The following is a 20,473-nucleotide window of genomic DNA, read 5'->3' on the forward strand; positions in this document are numbered from 1 at the left end:
ACCGGTGATGGGTCCCCTTTTCTTTTTCCATTGATTTTACTTATGAATGTGCTTTGAAGGGAGGGAGAAGGAGCCAAACGGGGAGCCAAACTCCGCGAAGAGAAGAGGTCGTTAGGGGTATCGCATTGTTTCCGAAAGAGCAGCAAGCTTCTTTCCCAGGGCGGGTGGAAAGTGTGGGAGAGCTCGATGGCCAGTGCGAGAGGGTGGGGAAAGGAGGTGGGGGGAGGAGGAGGGTGAACCTGCAGGTTTGATGTGTCCTGATTCCAAGGCTCTGGGAGAGCCCCCAACTGGACCCTCGTCGACCAAATATTTGGGTGCCGGAGGCCCCCTCCTTTCCTCCCTCCCGCCAGTCTAACCTTACCTGCGAGTCGCTAAAGGCGGGCGGCCCAATCAGCAACCGGCCTTTCAACGAAGCGGCCGCCGTCCCTACTCGAGCCTGCCAATCAAGAGCGGGGCGACCAATGGGCGGGCCCGGGCCGGGTCAGGTGACCCCCGTGGCAGCCGGCTCCCCATTGGCGCCGCGCGCCTTGCCTCCCGACTTGGTTTATGTGCGAGGAGTGAGTGATCGACTTCATCAGTCCAAGGACGTTACTCCGTCGGAGCGGAGGGCGGTGAAGTGGGAGCGCCTCCGCCGTCCCTTCTTTCCTTCCTTCCTTCCTTCTTTCCTTCCTTCCTCCCTTCCTTCCTTCTTTCCTTCCTTTCCTGGCCCGGGAGCCCGGCTCGCTGGGGCTGGTGGGGAGGGGACTGGGAGAGCCGCAGAGGGCACCGCGCTGTCTCCGGCTGGCCGCCGAGGACGTTCTGGGGAGCCCGGGGCAGGATTCTCCAACTCCAGTCCCCGGGCGTCGATTGCGCGCTTTTTTCGAGGATTTTTAAAAATTGTATTTTTGGGGGGGGGCGGGGGTGTTTGGTAGTGGCGGGGAGGGGGGGGCTCACGCGCGCGCGCGTGTGTGTGTGTGTGTGTGTGAGCGGGCGGGCCAGCGTCTGTGTTGTTCCTTAAAGCGGCTCGGGTGGCAGGGATCGTGATCCCTCTCCTCCTCCCGCCCTCCGTCGTCCTCCTCCTCTTCTTCTCCCTCCCCCCATCCTCCCGCTCCTCCTCGTCGTCCCCTCGCCCCCCCCCCCCACCCCCCCGGTGCGGGCGAGTGTCAGCCCCCGAGAGTCGGGGGTCCCCGGTGGGCTCTCCCGTCGTGGTCCCGGCCCGGGGCCCCGGGGCGGGCGGGGGTCTCCACCCATGGCGATGCTGCTGGACGGAGGAGCGCAGTTCCCCGCGCTGGGAGTCGGGGGCTTCGGGGCGCCGCGCCCCCACGAGCTGAGCAACCGGGAGGCGTCGGGGATGGGGCTGAACCCCTTCGGGGAGTCCCCGCACGCCGCCGCCGCGGCCGCCGCGGCCGCCGCCTTCAAGCTGAGCCCCGCGGCGGCGGCGGCGGCGGCGGCGGCCCACGACCTGTCCTCGGGCCAGAGCTCCGCCTTCACCCCGCAGCCGGGCTCGGGCTACGCCAACGCGCTGGGGGGCCACCACCACCACCATCACCACCACCACCACCACCACGCCGGCCAGGTGCCCGCCTACGGGGGCGCGGCGGCGGCGGCGGCCGCCTTCAACTCCACCCGGGACTTTCTCTTCCGCCAGCGGGGCTCGGGGCTGGGGGAGGCGGGCTCGGGGGGCGCCGGCCAGCACGGGCTCTTCGCCGGCTCGGCCGGGAGCCTCCACGGGCCCCCGGGCCTGGCCGAGCCGCCGGGCTACCTGCTGTTCCCGGGCCTCCACGAGCAGAGCCCCAGCCACACGTCGCCCCCGGGCCATGTGGACAACAGCCAGGTGCACCTGGGGCTGCGCGGGGAGCTGTTCGGCCGGCCGGACCCCTACCGGGCCGTGGCCAGTCCTCGGACCGACCCCTACGCCGTGGCCGGCGCCCAGTTCCACAACTACAGCCCCGTGAACATGAACGTGGGCATGAACGTGGCGGCCCACCACGGGCCCGGCGCCTTCTTCCGCTACATGCGGCAGCCCATCAAGCAAGAGCTGTCCTGCAAGTGGCTCGACGACGGCCAGCTGGGCCGGCCCAAGAAGAGCTGCGACCGGACCTTCGGCACCATGCACGAGCTGGTCACCCACGTCACCATGGAGCACGTCGGGGGGCCCGAGCAGAACAACCACATCTGCTACTGGGAGGAGTGTCCCCGCGAGGGGAAGTCGTTCAAAGCCAAATACAAACTCGTCAACCACATCCGCGTGCACACGGGCGAGAAGCCCTTCCCCTGCCCCTTCCCGGGCTGCGGCAAGATCTTCGCCCGCTCCGAGAACCTCAAGATCCACAAAAGGACGCACACAGGTAAGGCCGCGGGGGACAAGCGGGGGGCCGGACCTCAGAAGACGAGGAGGAGGAGGAGGAGGAGGAGGAGGAAGAGGAAGGAAAATCACTCCCCACTTAGGAGGGAGGAGGAGGAGGAGGAGGAAGAGGAAGGAAAATCACTCCCCACTTAGGAGGGAGGAGGAGGAGGAGGAAGAGGAAGGAAAATCACTCCCCGCTTAGGAAGGAGGAGGAGGAAGAGGAAGGAAAATCACTCCCCACTTAGGAGGGAGGAGGAGGAAGAGGAAGGAAAATCACTCCCCACTTAGGAAGGAGGAGGAGGAAGAGGAAGGAAAATCACTCCCCACTTAGGAGGGAGGAGGAGGAAGAGGAAGGAAAATCACTCCCCGCTTAGGAAGGAGGAGGAGGAAGAGGAAGGAAAATCACTCCCCACTTAGGAAGGAGGAAGAGGAAGGAATATCACTCCCCACTTAGGGAGGAGGAGGAAGGAAAATCACTCCCCACTTAGGAAGGAGGAAGAGGAAGGAAAATCACTCCCCACTTAGGTTGGCCTGGGGTTTCCGAAGAGAAATCACACCCGACGTAATTACGTTGGCCTGGCTTGGCCCGACCCTCCCTCTCGGATGTGTGGCGGAGCCTGGCTGGCTGTGTGTGTTTCTGTGCCTGGGGTGGCTGTGAGGGGCCTGGGTGAAAGGCCCAGGCCGAGGGCGGGAGGTGTGCGGAGGGCCCCTCGGGGGTTGATGAGGGACGGGCAGCGTGGGACGGGGTGGGGACGGGGACCAGAGGGAGGGAGGTCAACCTCTCCCCCGTCCTTGCCGGCCCACTTCTCCCACCTGATGGCCAATTTCGTTTACCCGTCCTTACCGTCCCACTTGTCCCCTCTCCTTCTCTAGACCCTTCCCCGGGCCGTCTCTGTCCCGTCGGAACTTTCCCGGGGCCCCCGGGGGTCTGCTCCCGTTCACCCGCGGGGGCTCCCCTCTCCTCCCGGCCCGGGAGCCTTTTGTCGGTTCCCACGGGCTGGGTTTTCGTCCCCGTCCCCCATTCTCCTCCCCCGTACCCCCCACCCCCTCCGTTTTTTAGGCTGATAGGAAGCAAATCGGCATCTGTCGAGTGTGTATTGCTTACAAGCTCTTTAGCTCTCCGCCTAGGTTCTATTAAGGCGTCCATACAAATGCTAATTCCATCTAATTTTCGGCGACTTCCGCTCTTTTTTAGTCTTGATTGGCACATCTCCTAATTAAATCACTGATACTTTTGTCAAACTATTTTTATTTGGAGTTCCAGGTTCAATTCAGTCTTCCACTGGTAATGTTAAACCCGAAGAGGCAGGAGGGTAACGCGTTTTCCTGTCTCGTTCAGCACGTCTTGTAAAACTGTCTGGAGTTCCTGAATTTATAGAGTTTTCCTCTTTCTAACATTAAGGGCGAGTAGTCTGCCTTTAACACTTCTCTTAGCGGCAGAACCGCGCTGCATATGAAAGAGGCAAATTAAAAGCAACAAAGAAGGGATTGAATTTAACTGTAACGTAACAAATCCCATTGTCCGACGCTTTTCTGAATATTACCTCTCCAAGATGTTTCCGAGGATGTCAGGAAGGATAGCGGGGAGGGGGGTGGGGCGCAGGGTGGGAAAGGAGGGTGGGAGTAATACGATAACTATTTGGAAACTTTTGATGAAATGGAATTTCTCCCCTCACCGAGAGAACAAAAGAATGGCCAGGTGATGGACCAGAGAAAATAGACACCCCAATCCGACCTCTAACTCGCAAAATCCGCCCTAACCCTCCTTTTTACCCCCTCCCTTCTCCCCCCCCCCCCCAAGAAAAACCGTAACTCTCATTCAGCCTTGGAATAATTCTCTAGAGAAGGCTGGAGAGCTATAGTTCCCCTTCCAGTTTTCCGATCCCTGAACGGTCCACGACTCTGAAGGCTCCTTTAACCATTTCTGAATTTTGCAGGTGAGAAACCTTTTAAATGTGAGTTTGAAGGCTGTGATAGACGCTTTGCAAATAGTAGTGACAGAAAGAAGCATATGCATGTGCATACATCAGACAAGCCATATATCTGTAAAGTGTGTGACAAGTCTTACACGCACCCCAGCTCTCTTAGGAAACACATGAAGGTAATTAACTCTTTATTAGCAGTTTACTGTTTATAAATAATACTCTCGTAGACTTTCTCAAAATTAAAACTTGATGTATCGGATGATGCTGAAGTTCTCCTCGCCTTCCCCCCGGGACGTCAGGCCTCCTGCTCCTTTGACGTTCTCAACCAATATTTTTTAGAGGGGAGTCGGGGAGGTGAGGGAGGAAATGGGAAGAGGAGGAGAGAGGCAATTGACCGCACCGCAGAACCACAAACTAGTTATTGACTGAACCTTGGATTTTTAGCTTCTCCCCCCCTCCCCCTTCCACAGTTCAATGTATAATTAATGCAGTTGCTCTAGCAGGGTAATTTAAACTGCTTTGCGTATTCACTTTTCGATGCGGTGAAAGGTAGAGTGGTGTTTCCTGTACAGATGATTCATATTCCTCCTCGAGATAACTGGTTATACGTTGACGTTTAATCTGTGTTCCGGAGACTCAAAGCAGGAATGTAGTAATGATGTTAATGCATAGAATTAATATTTCGTGACATCGGAAAGAACAACTTTCTTTCCAAAGTAGAGAAAATATTTTCCGAAAATAAAGGGTCAGAAAGAGAAAATAGATTGTTTTATCATGATCCATATCTCATATCTCGTGTATGCTAAATCTTTTTTTTTAAATCACTGTGATAATTAATATTTATCTAAAGAGTACCTCAGCTATACTGTTCTTTAAATTCTAGAATTCTGCTATTTTTACGTGAACTTTGTCAGTGTGGTATTATATTTATTATAATATATACATGTTAATTTTAGGTTCATGAATCTCAAGGGTCAGATTCTTCCCCTGCTGCCAGTTCAGGCTATGAATCTTCCACTCCACCCGCAATAGCTTCTGCAAACAGTAAAGATTCCACTAAAACCCCTCCTTCCGCAGTTCAGACTAGCACCAGCCACAACCCCGGACTTCCACCCAATTTTAACGAATGGTACGTCTGAGGATAAAAACACACAAAGCAAAAAACAAAAACAAAAACTTAATTATAGAACGGACCAAATGATTTTTTTTAAAAGACAGAAAACTGAAAACAGTCAAACGGAAATGGAGTTTTTACGCAAGCAACGTATAGGGCTACATCTTGTTAATTGCAATTACCAGGAAGGCGTTTTTTTGTGTTTTTTTTTTTTTTTTGGTGTGGTTTTTTTTTTTTTTTACCATTTGGGCAAGATCCAGCCTCTGAAGCAACCAGGCCCTTTTCTCAGGATTAGAAAACATGTTTTGGCATTCGAAGGAATTTCTTTTATTTTCTCTGCTCCCCCTCCCCCTTCTCTTCCCTCCTCCCTCCCCTCCATCCCCCTGCGCCCCTTCATTTTAACACTGTTGTCCTGTTTCGCGAGACGAAAGTTAAAGAAGGCTTTTCGGTGATATTAAAATGATGGGAATTCTCCTTCGCCTTAGTGGTGATTGTTAAACTCTCACAGTCTTAAACCGTGCCAAAGTCCTGTTATGTCTTGAACTTTTTCTCAAAGCATTACACTTGTGAATGTATTCTTGTCTAATGGGGTCGAAACTGTTGTTCAGTATTTTTCCAGGATGAGGATGTGGTGTTACTCTACACAGATTGTGACCGTTTAGTATACAGTTGCCTTTTGTAATAACTTTTTTTTTGTAAATACATATCCATGATGCCATATTTATCGTTTGTAATTTAATTATTGATACAAGTGCCGGGAACTGAACAATATTTATGGAAAAAAAATTTTCTAACAAACTCTGTACAGCTTTTGGTTATAACTGCTTTAGCATTAAAAGTTTATTGTTTTGAAAGAACAACCCAATTTACAGTTTTTGAACCACTGACTCTTTTTCTTGTTTTGTAACATCCTCTTTCTATACAGCCTAGGAGTGAGTAAATTTAAATTTATTTGATGGTATTTATAACTCATTCAGATTTTTTTATTGTAAAGTTATTTTTCTATTGCAGTTCAGATGACTTACATGGTGTCAGTTTCTATCTGGGAAGGGCTCTCTCTCTCTTTTTTTTCTCTCCCCTAGTTCAGATGGCTATTTTAACATTTAACAACAAATTTAATATGTTTGTCGTTGGATTTTTGGCATGCAAATCAGATATTACAATCAATTCAGTTAGTGACCGTGACATCTCAATCTTGCACTTCAAAGACTGAGAAGCTGGATTTAATCGTCCCGCGCTGCATATGTAAACAGAAGAAGGTAAACGTAATGAGTTTTATGTCTGTTTGTTCCTTACTATTTTACTGAGGATCGAACAGTGCGGCATTATGCATGTGTGTATGTTTTCATATATAGAGATACACACATACGCATACCTATGTGTGTATCTATATGTATTTGCAAGAGATAGCATGAGTCTGGAACAACTTGATGGTGAGTAAAAGGATCAGTTCGATGTGTTCACTTCAGATTAAAGTAAGTGCTTCTTAAATGATAGTTTATTGGAATTATAGAAGGGAAAGGTCAGTTTATTTTGCTGTATATAGTTCAGTACACAGCTATCAAGATTATCCATAACATTTATACAGCCATTATAATGACTGCAGCAGAACTGTAGAGACACTATGGAAAGAAAATCATTTGCAAAAATGTATTTTTAAAATACGATTATTTGTAGGCCAAGATGTTGAAATCATTATTTCCATTAAAATCAATAACGGAAGAAACATGGTTGTTTGCTTTGTGGTAAAATATGAACAAATTTTCTCCTTCTGGCAAAATGACTTCCCTGTTTTTGAACAGTTATACAATTCTACCGATAGGGAACACTTAGGTCCTTTCATTTTGTGGGGTGGGCTATTAAGGGTCCCTTGCTGATGAATTTAGGCCATACTTTGTGGCTTCAAAGCCCACTTCTTTGTGGACCCCGTGTTTACAAATCCGAATGGGAAAAAGAAGATATAAAACTGTAAAAGAATCGAGGATTTAATGACTACTTTTTTCACAAATGAATAGGATGGCAAAGGTTGAGGGTCTTCAGGAACATAAAGTTTTTTGTTTTTGTTTTTTGGCGGGGTGGAGGTGGTGGGGGGCGTTATTTTTTTTTCATGATTCCCGTGCCTTTTTTGCTTTGCAGAAACGAAGGTCTTAGTTCACCCTGGTTGCTTTTATAATGCATTTCCATTGCTTTTTAATGGCCTCTCCGGTCTAACTTTTCTTAAAAGTGAATTTAATTCTCTGGGGATCTGGTGATTTAATCGGAATTTTATTCGTTTTTCTGAACTGTTTAAAAATGAACCAATAATATTTTAAAATGCTACCTGCGGAGTTTGGCAATGGAGTATGAATTATTGAAAAAAGAAAACAAACCACTCCTAGGTGGTTGCGTGAGAGGCAGCATTTAGGTAGGTGCCCACGGAGTGGTTCTGCTTTAGAGTCCAAGAACTGGCTTTCGGCCCCAACTGGGGCGAGGAAACCGATCGTTTCTGTAAATTGGGGTGTTCCGATTCTGGCTCAAATGAGAGGGCATGTGAGGAGAACTGTAAAAAGTCTGAGCACTGGCTGAGAGTGCTGCACCTTTGAAGAGCGGGAACCCTCTCCCTTCCTCCCCCTCCTCCCTCCTCCCTTCCCTGTTTCCTCTCCCTTTCCCTCTCCAGACAACCACATCTTGAACTTGACATTGGGGATTGTTGGACCAAGGTCTCTGTTGACTGGATTCCTGTTTCAGGATTTTTCTTTCTTTGCATAACTCAAGCTCTACCACCACTCATCTAAAAAAGCTCCGAACAACGTTTCCCCAAAGAAGAGCCTGCCTATCAATGAGTTCAACTTTAAATTGTACTCGCGTGAAGCACAGTTTGGAATTTTCTTCCAGAAATGCACCCTTTATTCCTGATGTGGGTATTTTATTGAAAAAAATTCCAACTTCGTTTTTTCGTGGCTCTGTAGGTCTACCAATGCAATTATGGAAGGAAGGGGGGGATATATTCGATCTACACAAAATTTATATCTTTCCAGCAACTAAAATCTTTCTTTCAGCTTGATGTACTTTAGCTTCAGCTCAGTGAATTTGAAAGCTTAAACTACCATCGTTTTTACACTCAGTCCAGAGGAAGAAAAGCGAAATATTTTAAAATTATGTTTAGGAAAAGTAATTGCTACAGATTTTGTCGCATAAAAAATGATCGATTTTGAGTTTCCAAAATATGTTTGGCTTGACAAGTGAAAATCCGGAATTTGCCTTTAATACATGACAGAAATCCAGTGATAAGGCTTGTGCTTTAAGGAATTAGTACTCTGCATATATATATGTATATGTAGATGTGTGTGTATATGCATACACAATTTGCCGTTTAACTTCCAATAGATTTAAACGTCAAACCTGCAAATTGAAATAATTTAGAAACACCATCAAATGAAGATCTTGACTGGTGGTGTGCTCCTACAGTATGAGGAGTAAAAATTTATTTCACGCAACCTGGTGACACTAAAAAAAATAGTTTCTCTAAATTGATTATCGAACCTGTTACCTCGGAAACAGGAGCGGGAGAGGGGACGATGTTGGCGACGGGGACTGGAGAGAGAGAGCTTTTATATGTCAGAAAAAATTCCCGGCTCGATTGAATCCTAATTCCAAGGCAGAAGATTAAACGTTGGGGTTCAGGATAACAAACGGAAACCCATTTTTCCCACGGATTTTGTTGTCCTCGTGAGGGAGAACGAAGGAGGAAGGGTGGAATCGTTTTAGAAAACCTTGATTTTTGTTGATCCAGAGGGCTTTCTGAGCCAAGAAATTTGCCCCCTCCCTTCCCCATCCCCTTTTTTCTCTTCCGATTTTTAAAAGACCCCTTCTCAAATATTCGTCGAGGAAGCGCCCCCCAAAAGCAGCCAGGCAAGTCGATGGTGGCATTCGGGTGCCCCTCGTCCTTTATACTTCAGGTGCCTCTTCTCCCTCAGGGGTTGAGAGCCCGGGCAGAGGCAGGGAAGGAAGGAAGGGGGGGAGGCCGGCCGAAATTCGACCGAGCCGCAGCCCTTTTCTGAGAAAAGGCCGCTCGTGTCTGAGGGCCATTTTTTGAGGCGAGTCCTGCGGCCCTCGGGCTCCCCTCAGGCCTCCCCTCAGGGACTGGACAGGAGGCGGCCGCGAGGAAACCCTAATGCGGCCCAAGCGGGACGGGAAACAATCACCGGTTTGCCCCCCTCCCCCAAATGATATTGAAAACCAAAGTCTGTCAGCAGCCGAGGCTTCGTCCCCGCCTCCGGGCCGGTCCGGGGCGTCGAGGTCCAGAGTCTCACCGCCGGACGGACGGACGGACGGCCGCCGCGTTCCGGGCCAGCGGCCCCCCGACCCTGTCCAAAAGAGAGTTCTGGTGAGACGACTTGGATCTGTGATTTTAGCGCGCACGTGTGAGGGCCGCCCCGAGGGCCCCGGGGACGGCCCGGGGCGGACACCCGAGGGCTGGGCCGCGCCTTCCTTCCCCTCCGCCGCCCCGCCGGTCCTCCCTCAACCGCCCCCCCCCCCCCGCCATCCCGCCGCCCCGCCCGCGGGCGCAGGCGCACTAGCCCTTTCTCCCGCGCGAGGCCCTTCCTCCGGCGCGAGCGCGCGCGCGCGCACCAACCGCCGTTGAAGTGGCGGGGGGGGGGGCGGCTCTGGAGCAGCAACATGGCGGCGGCTGAGGGAACCCCTGCGGAGTCCGGCCTAACGTCTCCTCTTCCCTCCCGACTCCCGCCTCACGTCTCCTTCCACCTCCCAGCCGTCTTTCCCGGAGCCGCCGTTGAGGCGGACGGAGACGTCTTCCCCCTTAGAGACTGGAGGCTCGACCGAGGCCTCTCCCTGCCCGATGGTGGGGCCCCGCTGGCCGAGGCCTCCCCTCAGGGCCACCGTTGATTCCGCAGGGACCTTCTCAGCCGTATCTTTTTTTTTTTTTTTAAATAGTTCTTAAGCGCTTATTCCGTTCCAGGCACTGTACTGAGCGCCGGGGTCGATGCAGGGTGGAAGGGGCATCGGTTGAAGACGAGCCCTTCTCAAGGGGAAGCCTCCTTGTAAAGTGGTTGATCCCGGTGGGAGCTCAAAGATCTTAGTTAATTCTAAAGGGGCGATTTTGCTTCATCTGGGAATCCTGATTTTCGAGGGAAGACTTCTCCCCCAAATAGTACAATGCCCGAACCCAGAAAATCCGCCCCCCCAAGGACCGCACAAAACACCCTCTCCCGCGACGCCCACAGGAACCCCTTTCCCTCCCGGTATTTCATTTGCATTGGCCGTTTTATCTAACCAATTTAGGTGTAAGCCCATGAAAATGGCATTGTCTTAGCTTTTTTGTGCCTTTAACAGCTGGTGGTCTTCCAAGAAAGGGAGGGAAGCCATGATCGCGACAACTTTCATTCAGGCTGAGCTTAAAATGCCTTAGAACCGCAGCGTGAAAGAAGAGCTCATGTTAATGGTTGGATCTAAAAGCTTCCTTGTTTCCTCAGCAGAAAGACTGTAAGTTCACTTTTTGGGGTAACTTTTTTTTTAAAATTGAAAAGTGTTACCTTTACAAAACCTTAATCGCTTCCGACCTCAAATCAAAAATAACGGGCCTCACTTTTGAAGTTCAACTTGGACTCCTTTGCCTGTCCCTTTTTGATGATCAACCAGAGTCTGTGGAACTGCAAGACCAATTAGTTTTTGTTTGCAGTGGGGGAAAAAAAAAATCGAAATTGTCTACAGTGTTGCAGTCCACAGAAAACCAAGGGTTTGTTGAAGGACCGATCACATGCTTTTGACATTCAGACTGCTGAAAAAATTACACCGGTGTGCATGAGTGAAATTTTATCATCCTCTTTTAAAAGGAGTAGAATGTGTGCTCTGTTTTGTTTCCATGTGTTTATGACTCCCGTAAGAAAGACGACTGGAGCATGTTAGTGACTTAAAAATATTTTGATAGTAGTGTTCTTTTTGATCCTCTTCTTGTCTCCTCCCATTCTAACCTCCCCATCCTTTCTAATGGGCCCTTAGAGTCCGTAGTAAAGGATCATACCCAAACCTCAGGAGGCAACATGGATGTGGAATTTTAATTTTCTGTTACTGTATTTTTGTCAAACTGCCTGAGGCCTAAATTTTCCCCGGGGTTGAATTTTTGGTAGTATACGTGGGGTAGAAATAGGATTCAAGTGATTATTTTAAAAATAATGTTGACCACCTGTTTAATGCTTTTAAGTTCCAAACCTAAACTATTCCTTGATTTCATAAGAAGCAATTGGCGTTTGATCAGATTCTAAGTAGTCACAAACCATTTTGAAATGAAGTTAAAAATACATTACCAAAAGCTGTACCCAAGGTACTTGGGACAGTTCGAGGTCACTTGCTAAGACAAAACTCCCGCTGATTTCAACGGGAGGAGACAGAATGAATGCCAAAGAAAAGCCCGCACATTGCTTTTCTCATGGAACCCAATCTCTGGATTCATAGAGACAGGGAGACAGGAATATTCACACTTTGGGAAAAAAAGTAATGGGTGGTATTCAGGACAGCTTTGAAAATCTAGGTTATTTGACTGTGCAATCTTTGAACCCAAGGGCAGCTCGACTGTAGATTATTAAATATAGTATTCTTCCCCCTGAGGTTCGTTTTCCTTTTAAAATGATTGCTACTGGTGAAGCTCAAAGACTTCAAGATCTTAGTTAACTATAAGCTGAAGGCCTTAGTTTAAATGTTATTAGCGGATCCAATGAGATATATACACTTTTGCTGCAATTCATTCAATAGAATTTATTGAGCGCTTACTATGTGCAGAGCACTGTACTAAGCGCTTGAAATATACAATTCGGCAACAGATAGAGACAATCCTTGCCCTATGCAATGAATTTCATCGTGCTCATTTGTACTCTTAGCAACAGAGGCAGGTATTAAAACCTCATTTGGCAGATGAGGAAACTGAGGGACAGAGAAGTAAAGTGACTTGCCCAAGGTAGCACCGCAGTTAAGTGAGAGAGCCAAGTATTAAGACCCAGGTCCCTTGACTCTCAGACCTGTGCTCTCAGTGTTTTGTTAATTGCACAAGATAATTTTTTAAAAGATAAAGTTTATCTGGATTAGAGATTCCAAGATGGAATGGGATTGGTAAAGAGTAATAGGAGAAGCAATAGTGGGAAAGAGGAAGGAAGAGGTGAATGACATGGAAGGGAAAAGAGCAGAGTCCAAGAGTAATAATAATCATGTTGGTATTTATTAAGCACTTACTATGTGCAGAGCACTGTTCTAAGTGCTGGGGTCGATACAGGGCAAGCAGGTTGTCCCTCGTGAGGCTCACAGTCTTAATCCCCATTTTACAGATGAGGTAACTGAGGCCCAGAGAAGTTAAGTGACTTGCCCACAGTCACACAGCTGACAAGTGGCAGAGTCGGGATTCGAACCCATGGTAATGAAGTGAACTTTTAGATACAACATCGAATGGGGAGGGGTCTGAAGTTTAGGTTCTTGATTTGGAAAATTTGGAGTCTTTTATCTAAAAGTTTTTAGACTGTACAAAGTACTGCAAAATGCTGTTGAGAAATATATTTGCCCTTCCTGCTTTTTAATGTGTATAATCTAATATGAGGGTAATTTACAGCATTCTTTCATGTAATACTAATGGTATTTGTTAAGCACTTACTATGTGTCAAGCAGTGTGGTAAGAAATGGGGTCGGTATAAGATAATTGGGTTGGACACAGTCCCTGTCCCACAGGGGGCTCACAGCCTTAATCCCCATTTTACAGATGAGGTAATTGAGGCACAGAGAAGTGAAATGACTTGCCCTAGGTCACATAGCAGACAAGTAATGGAGCCGGGATTAGAACCCAAGTCCTTCTGACTTGCAGGCCCGTGCATGTATAAGATTGAAAACTTAAATCTTTAACCAGATTTTGTGGTTATTTGTTGGGGGTTTTTGGGACATCTATTTATTTTTCTTTAAAGTGTGAGTGGTCTACTAACTAAAGGGCTCATCTTGCAGTTCAAATGTAGGTTAAACACTTATTTTGCTCATTGGAATAATGTTCAGGCTTATTAAAGACTTAACTTTGCAGTGTCAAACAGTGGTATTCATTGAGCGTTTATAATGTGCAGAACACTGTTCTAAGTACGGGGGAGAGTACAATACAAGAGAAAGTAGCAGAAATGTTCCCTGCCCATAATAGGCAACTTCATATGGGCAACTTCAATCTTTTCTGATTTGTCCTGTGATGTATTTCCAAAAGTTTTTACTGGTTTAGACCAATAAGTAGATTCCTTCAGAATGCCAGTCAAGTACTATTTAAAAATATTAGTTAATAGTGTTACCTACAAAGTTTAGTGCCACTCAGTTGAAACTTCAGTTCAGCTGAAAATAGTGCTTTACTTTTTATAATTTTCCTCCGTTTCAACTTTTCCCCAAAATTTTTAGTTAGAACTACTGGATCAATTAATACGGTCTCATAAATATGCTCAAAAATATATGTAAGAATAGTATTTCATAAATGTGATCATTAGATTAAGCCTGAATTTTTATGATCATAGTATTAATGAATATTTAAGCATCCCAAATGAAAATGTTACCAAATGACTAGTTTCAAAGCTGCTTTTGTCAATAGTTATTTTACAATATGAAGTCTGCAAACATTACTGCTGTATTCGTATTTTAAAATTTAGTTAAAATAGACTTTTTTTTTTAACACACCAGGAACCTTTTGATGGAGTATCCTAAGACCCAAGAACAGTATTTTACAGCATGAAAAATATAGCCTGGACAGTGCAAGTATGGATGAAATTTTATGGAGTTTTACATTATTCAAGTTGCCATTCTAAATTAACTTAAGTAGCATTCTATTTTACTGTATGATGCTATTGAAGTTATAAAAAATGATTCCAAGCAAGATTCTGTCATAAGTTAAACACCATTATTCTTTCATTTATGTTGAAGCTGAATGAAAGATATTATGGGAGTCCTTCACAGTGTTTTGAAATCTCCCTAATAGGATTAGATAAAATATTATTTCTGCAGTATGGATCGATAATGATTTAGCGTAGTTCCAGATGAGATAATTTAGTGCAGATTTAACCCATACTCAGCCTGCTTTTAGTGAGAGTTTAGCAAGGTACAGTCCCTTGGATTTGTTCTGACAAAAGGGACTGGGATTTTTGGAACTGCCTTTCTTATATAGTATTTGCTATTTTTATTCCCAGCATTGTTGTAGCAAATACTGTTCTCAACATAAATTTCTCATAACTGAAACTTCCTGGTTCAGTGCCATCTGCTGAAAATCTTGTGATTGTTAATCGTCTAACTTATCCTTTTACTAGTAAGAGTATGACCATGTAGACACCTGCTTCAAAATAAAAATCACAAGTTTGAACTATTATGTACACTACAAATACCACCATAGCGGAAATTCAAGCGCAGGGACATGTTCTCACAACTTCCTTCCACAGTGAAAATTCCACGGGGCAGAAATTGGACTGAGCCAGTAGATGCCCCCTTAAAGAATGACTTGATAATAGTAGTTTATTTTGAGAATAAATTTTGCACCATGTGCAAAATATCTCCATTGTTTATTCTGCCTAAGGAATGAATGTTATTCTAAGACACAAGAAAGCCTTTACAAATCTTTACAAATATTTATAAAATCTGTTCCTTAGAAAAAGTCCTGAACTCTCACTGTCGATACTATTTCTCTTGGAATGAATTGAGAGAAATCATAAAAACAGATATTTTACCTTGGACTGAAAATATCCACTACAATAACCAGTTTCTTTGGGTCAAAGTTCATGGTAACAGCTTTTCGGAATCTAGCTTGTTTCATCTTTTCTCAATTATTTCATCCAGGAATGTGTTTAGGTGTTTTGTAAAACAAAACTAAGGAAAAATGTTTTCAAACATTCTTTCAACATGTAATCTTAAACCAATATTAATGCCAATAAAGTTAATGTTCCTGAATTTAGTTTGCAGCTAATTAAAAACTAATTAAATATATTGAGGTCTTCCTGAAAATTCTTACACTGTCATTTTCCCACCAGACGAATTTAAGAAAACGAAGTTTAAAACCTTCATTTCCTTGAATTTCTCCCTCCTTTAATTTTCAAGTCATCAACAGTTTCATGATGGATAAGAAAATAATTGCAGTTGACAACTACCTCTTCAGAATGCTTCAGAGTAAACAATATAAGAAACTGATGTCAATTTTCAATGTTGTTTTTTTTAAGGTTGTATAGATGCATCTCCATAACTTGATCTTAATTCAGTGCACTGAATTATTTGATGGATAAGTTACTGAAGATGATGCCTGGTCTGAATTTACTTGATGAAGTCTTTTTTGAGAATGATTTTTCTCCACCCATCCTGGATGGGGTGTCATTTTTTGTAAGGAAACTGACCTGCACGTGTTTCTCTCCTGCATTCAGTGAACTTTACCTCTCTCTGCTGGGGCTGTAACTTCTGACCATTGGCATATTAAATGAAGATGCACATTTGAGTAACATCAGTGATTTCAATTGACTCATCAGTTGCCAGTTCAGAGCAGTCATCACGCTTCCTTTGCTAACAAGCTGATGTTCCCCGTCTGATGCCAACAACTCCGTCCTTCAAACAAATGACATGTTGGATAAAGAAATCTTTCACATTCATTATGTACTTCAGCTTTTGTCTTTCCTTCTAGTACAGCATCTGGTGCAGCAGGGATACATTCCTTGATCGTTTGAGTCAGCAGTGATTTTGGTGCCTGCCCAGTCTCTCAAGAGATGTGAAATGAAGCTTCCGTTGCATACTATTGAGGACCAGAAATCCCATTCTGGCCAGGGTTTATTACCAAAACGTGCTTCCTATTAAGAGACAGTGCTATGGCAAAAGAGAGGGGCAACTACAGAAATAGGTCGGGGGGAGAGTTTAGGAAATCTTTATTTTTCTGGTATGTGCCAAAATTCTGGGAAAAACCTAAAGTTACTTAAACTTTGTAGAAATTCTACAGTGCTAGGAGGATTTTGTATTTGTAGTTGGGGAGAGCTATTTGGAGCATGACATGAAAAATCCCAGTGGTGTAGAACATTTTAAACATAAAAATAAAAATGTTAATACGATGGACTATTTAGAGCATTTTGCTTAACTGCATAATTTTCTTATGTGCATAAAATAGAAGGATCTCAATCTTCAGTTTGCATGCGCCTGGATTGCATGCATCTGGCTCCATTAGATTCCATGTAATTGCATATTGACTAATTACATAATACTGCTATTTGAGTACTGAATTGAAGTCCAAATGCTGCTATTAACAGTGTAATCATTTGGGATAAGTGAATAGTTGAAATATAGTACTTGAAAATCAGGGCCAAATATAATAATCACTTTTCTATTTCTAAAGCGGAAGAAATCATGGTAACATTTTTAGGTGAAGTCAGAATTATTTTAATTTTTTTTCTAATTGAATTGTTTAAAATGCAGAACTGTTCACATTACATAATTAATGCCATACATTGTCCTAATATTGTTTTTTTAATGCTGTTTCCTTTAAAGGTATTATGCATTTTCACATGCATTACAAATTAGTATTGGAAAATTAAATCTTTTTTTGAAAGGTAATTGTGTATTTGGTTTTAATTTATACTGTTTCTTTAAATGGAGGCAATGTGTTATCTGCCCTGGAGGGAGGTGTTCTGATAGCGTAACCTAAGTATGTCCACGATTTCGCTTTAATGGGCCTCAAGTTTTAGACATGGATGTACCCACATGTCTGTTCATATGTTTATACTTACACACCAGCATATTGGTCTAGATCTAAGATAGCTACGTAGTCGATAGTGTAGTTAGCTCCAGTACTCTGTGCCAAAACCTGTGTGATGTCTGAAGCTCTGCCTTTTATGTTACTCAGAAATCTCATGGTTTAACAAGTCCTATAGCTGAGGGAAACCATTCAGTGAATTGCTTCCGCACCTAAAAGGTAAGGTTGCTTGTGTGAATACCTACTGTATTCGGATATAATGGAATTGGGAGAGCTCTTGTCATCATCATTTCACTTGGAACATTGGTCTTTAAATTCAAAGTAGCATTGACCTCACAGGTGCGATGTTTTATGCCCCTTATTCTTTCTGATGACATAGATTTATTCCCTTTGAGGACAGCATCAAAGTAGAATCTTGCGTCTTTGCCTTGACCAGAGGCTATACTCTTTAGACGAAGGCTCCTAATAGCCCATTTGTCCCATTCCTGTTTTTCAAGGCCACTTGAGTTTTATTTTGAGAGGTATATGTGAATTTATGGGTTTTCTTTCAATTGAAGGCTTTAGCATTGTCATTTGCTAAGGGCGTGCCTGATCATTTTCTAGATGACTCCCTGAAGAGAGGACATGATGATGTTTCATGACATTAAGTTCCTTGGGCGCTCTTGACATGGAGCCTACATGACTTAGAGTGGACTGATTTCCCATGGCTTGGCTTTGGTGGAGCCTAATCAGCGAATGATGGCTTACCCTTGTTTTTCTTTTGGTTGGGTTCAGCTTGACTTCTGACTTGCGCTTGCAGAGCTCCTCTGCTGCTACCTTCAACAGCCCCAACAAGGGCATGTAGGCTTGGTAGCGCGTGAATGCATGATGATGCCCCCGGTGCGGCTCTGGAATGAGCCTGATCAGCCTTTTTGCTGCCTCGTGTTCTGGGCCTGACCTGTGACCCAGACTGAGCTCCCATGCCGGGGCCAAGCCTGACGCCTATATGCCTGCCACTGCAGTGTCTATTCAGGTAAAGTGCTCTGTTGGAAAAATCTCTGGAGTCAGTGTGGCTTAATGGAAAGAGCGTGGCTGGGAATGAAAGGACCTGTGTTCTAGTCCCCGCTCTGCCACTTGCCAGCTGAGTGAACTTGGGCAAATCTCTGAACTTATTTGTGCCTTGGTTTACTCATCTGTAAAATGGGGTCATAATACCCGGTCTCCCTTCCTTTTGGATACGTGGGACAGAGACTGTGTCCAATCTGATGATTTTATGTCTTTCTAGCACTTAGCGTAAATACCATCATCATTATTCTTCACTTAATAAGATATTAGTTATTATTATTATGTTGGTATTAAGTGCTTACTATGCGCCAAGCATTGTATTAAGTGCCTGGGTAGATACAAGATAATCAGATTAGGCACAGTTCCTGTCCCCCATGGGGCTCACAGTGTAAATTGGAGAGAGTAGATTTTAATCCCCATTTTACAGATGAGGTAACTGAGGCACAGTAAAGTTGAGTGACTTCCTCAAGGTCACACAGCAGACAAGTGGTGGACCTCTGATTCCTAAGCCCAGGCTCCTTCAGCTAGGCCATGCTTTGAATTCACTTAATTTAATGACTAAGTTTCTATAGACTCAGATTACTTTATTTAGATACATTAGAGTTCAACATTTAATACATCAGATTTCTTCATTCAGCTTATTCCCAGAGTCATGCAACCATTTAACCAACACTTATGAAATGTCTTTTTTTTTTTTTTAAACTACCCAAAGTGGGAGAATTTGGAGCTTTGGTTATATTTAAGGAAACTGCTTGCCCTTTATTAATTTTTTACATTCCACCAGTGTTTATTCAAAGTCTATACCTCTTTGATGTGTATCATAAGAGTAAGCAGGTCCCAGAAACTTTCTCTTAGTGACTAATATAGTTGATTTAAATATTTCATATCTCCTTCCTACCCCTTCCACCTCCCATAATCAAAGCCTCAGAACCAGGTCCTCTGTTAATTTGGTTAAAAGTCAGGAAAGTATATTTCCTTGTCACAGCATAGAGATCTGCCTCTTCTAGCTCATATTCAGCCCCTTTTGTCACCCCTCATCATCACATCACCTGGTCATATGCCAGTTCTGTATTTAGTTTACAGAGTTCACATAGTAACCTCCAAAGTGGTATTTCTGAAGTGCTTACTATGTTCCAGGCACTGTTCTAAGCTCAGGGATAGATACAAGATAATCAGGTTGGACACAGCCTATGTCCCACGTGGAGCTCACAATCTTAATCCCCCATGAGTTAACTGAGCCACAGAGAAGTTAGGTGACTTGCCCCAAGATCACGCAACAGATAAATGACAGAGCTGGGATTAAAACCCAGGTCCTCTGACTCCCAGGCCTGTGCTCTTTCCAGTAAACCTAGCTGCTTCTCACGAGGCCACGTTGTTCCTCGAATGAAAAGGAAAGAAATCCAATGGATTGAAACGTGAAAGAAGTGACAATATTGCACCTTCTCTCCTGTCGAGAGCCCTTGGAAACTGTGTAGGGGGCCCTTTCTGTACCTCTTCCAGTAGAGTGGAAGAACGGTTTGAGTTGTGGAGCAGCAACTGTGCCAAGTGGTAAAATCTTCACGAGGGCACATGCCTACGTCTCCCTCTTCCTACTGTCATCACTAGGCTACGTCACTCCAGACTATTGCTCTGTTCTGCTGGAGTAAATTGTCATGACGTAGGACTGTATTTGTTCGTCACAGGGAATGGAGTCCACGGAGGGAAGCCTCCACATAAAAGGATCAGGTATGGACATTTATATTTCTATATTGGTTTCAAAGTGAATTCTCAATGTACCATTTCTTACTTTTTGTCAGGCGTGCGACAGGTTTTCAGTAAGACATTTTCGCCTATTTTGTTTTTCACATGGTATTATAAGGGTATCCCTCTGATTTTTGAGCTCTCTAAATGTCTATTATTTTTAATTTGAATATTATCTGAAGTAATTTGATTTACTGTAGGTCTTATTTGACATTGAGTGATGGGGATATCTGGCAAATCTCCGGTTAATATACATTAATATGTCAGCCAAGCCGGATAGTCCGAAGCTTTAGATCAGCATTTCAATTTGAATTATCTCATGACTGAGTTCCTTTATATAATTAACTAGGTAAATGCCAAATTTCCATGGTGTAGAGAGCTTTTAATAACAAGAAATAAGTGCTCCAAACCATCTTTCTTCTAGCTTAAGGAACAATGTCCAGCATCGTACGTTTACAAAAGAACAAATTTCCATAGCATATATAATTATATGTAAAATCGGTCTATATTTATTATTTGTTATTATATATGCCAATGAGTATTCAATCAGTCAGTGATATTTATTGAGAACTTACCGTGTGCAGAGCACTGTCTTAAGCACTAAGCACTGTCTTAAG

General features: G+C 44.8%; 1 protein-coding gene across 6 annotated transcripts; it reads left to right on the forward strand.

The window, feature by feature from the left end:
• The first annotated feature begins 1,199 nt into the window (after window positions 1–1,199).
• On the forward strand, window positions 1,200–16,933 carry ZIC3 (Zic family member 3). 6 transcript variants are annotated; one of them, XM_029067681.1, is made up of 7 exons: window positions 1,200–2,327; window positions 4,264–4,427; window positions 5,208–9,731; window positions 10,697–10,846; window positions 14,045–14,119; window positions 15,565–15,647; window positions 15,763–16,933. In XM_029067681.1, the coding sequence occupies exons 1-3, from the start codon at window positions 1,229–1,231 to the stop codon at window positions 5,388–5,390; spliced, it is 1,446 nt and encodes a 481-aa protein (XP_028923514.1). In that variant the 5' UTR covers window positions 1,200–1,228; the 3' UTR covers window positions 5,391–9,731; window positions 10,697–10,846; window positions 14,045–14,119; window positions 15,565–15,647; window positions 15,763–16,933. The 6 variants fall into 6 exon arrangements, 5 of the variants coding, with proteins under 5 accessions (XP_028923514.1, XP_028923513.1, XP_028923515.1 ...); XM_029067680.1 differs by having other exon boundaries at window positions 15,565–16,933; XM_029067682.1 differs by lacking the exon at window positions 15,565–15,647.
• Window positions 16,934–20,473: the final 3,540 nt, after the last annotated feature.

This window comes from Ornithorhynchus anatinus, chromosome 6, assembly GCF_004115215.2.
Source record: "Ornithorhynchus anatinus isolate Pmale09 chromosome 6, mOrnAna1.pri.v4, whole genome shotgun sequence".
In the NCBI taxonomy this organism is placed as follows: domain Eukaryota; kingdom Metazoa; phylum Chordata; class Mammalia; order Monotremata; family Ornithorhynchidae; genus Ornithorhynchus; species Ornithorhynchus anatinus.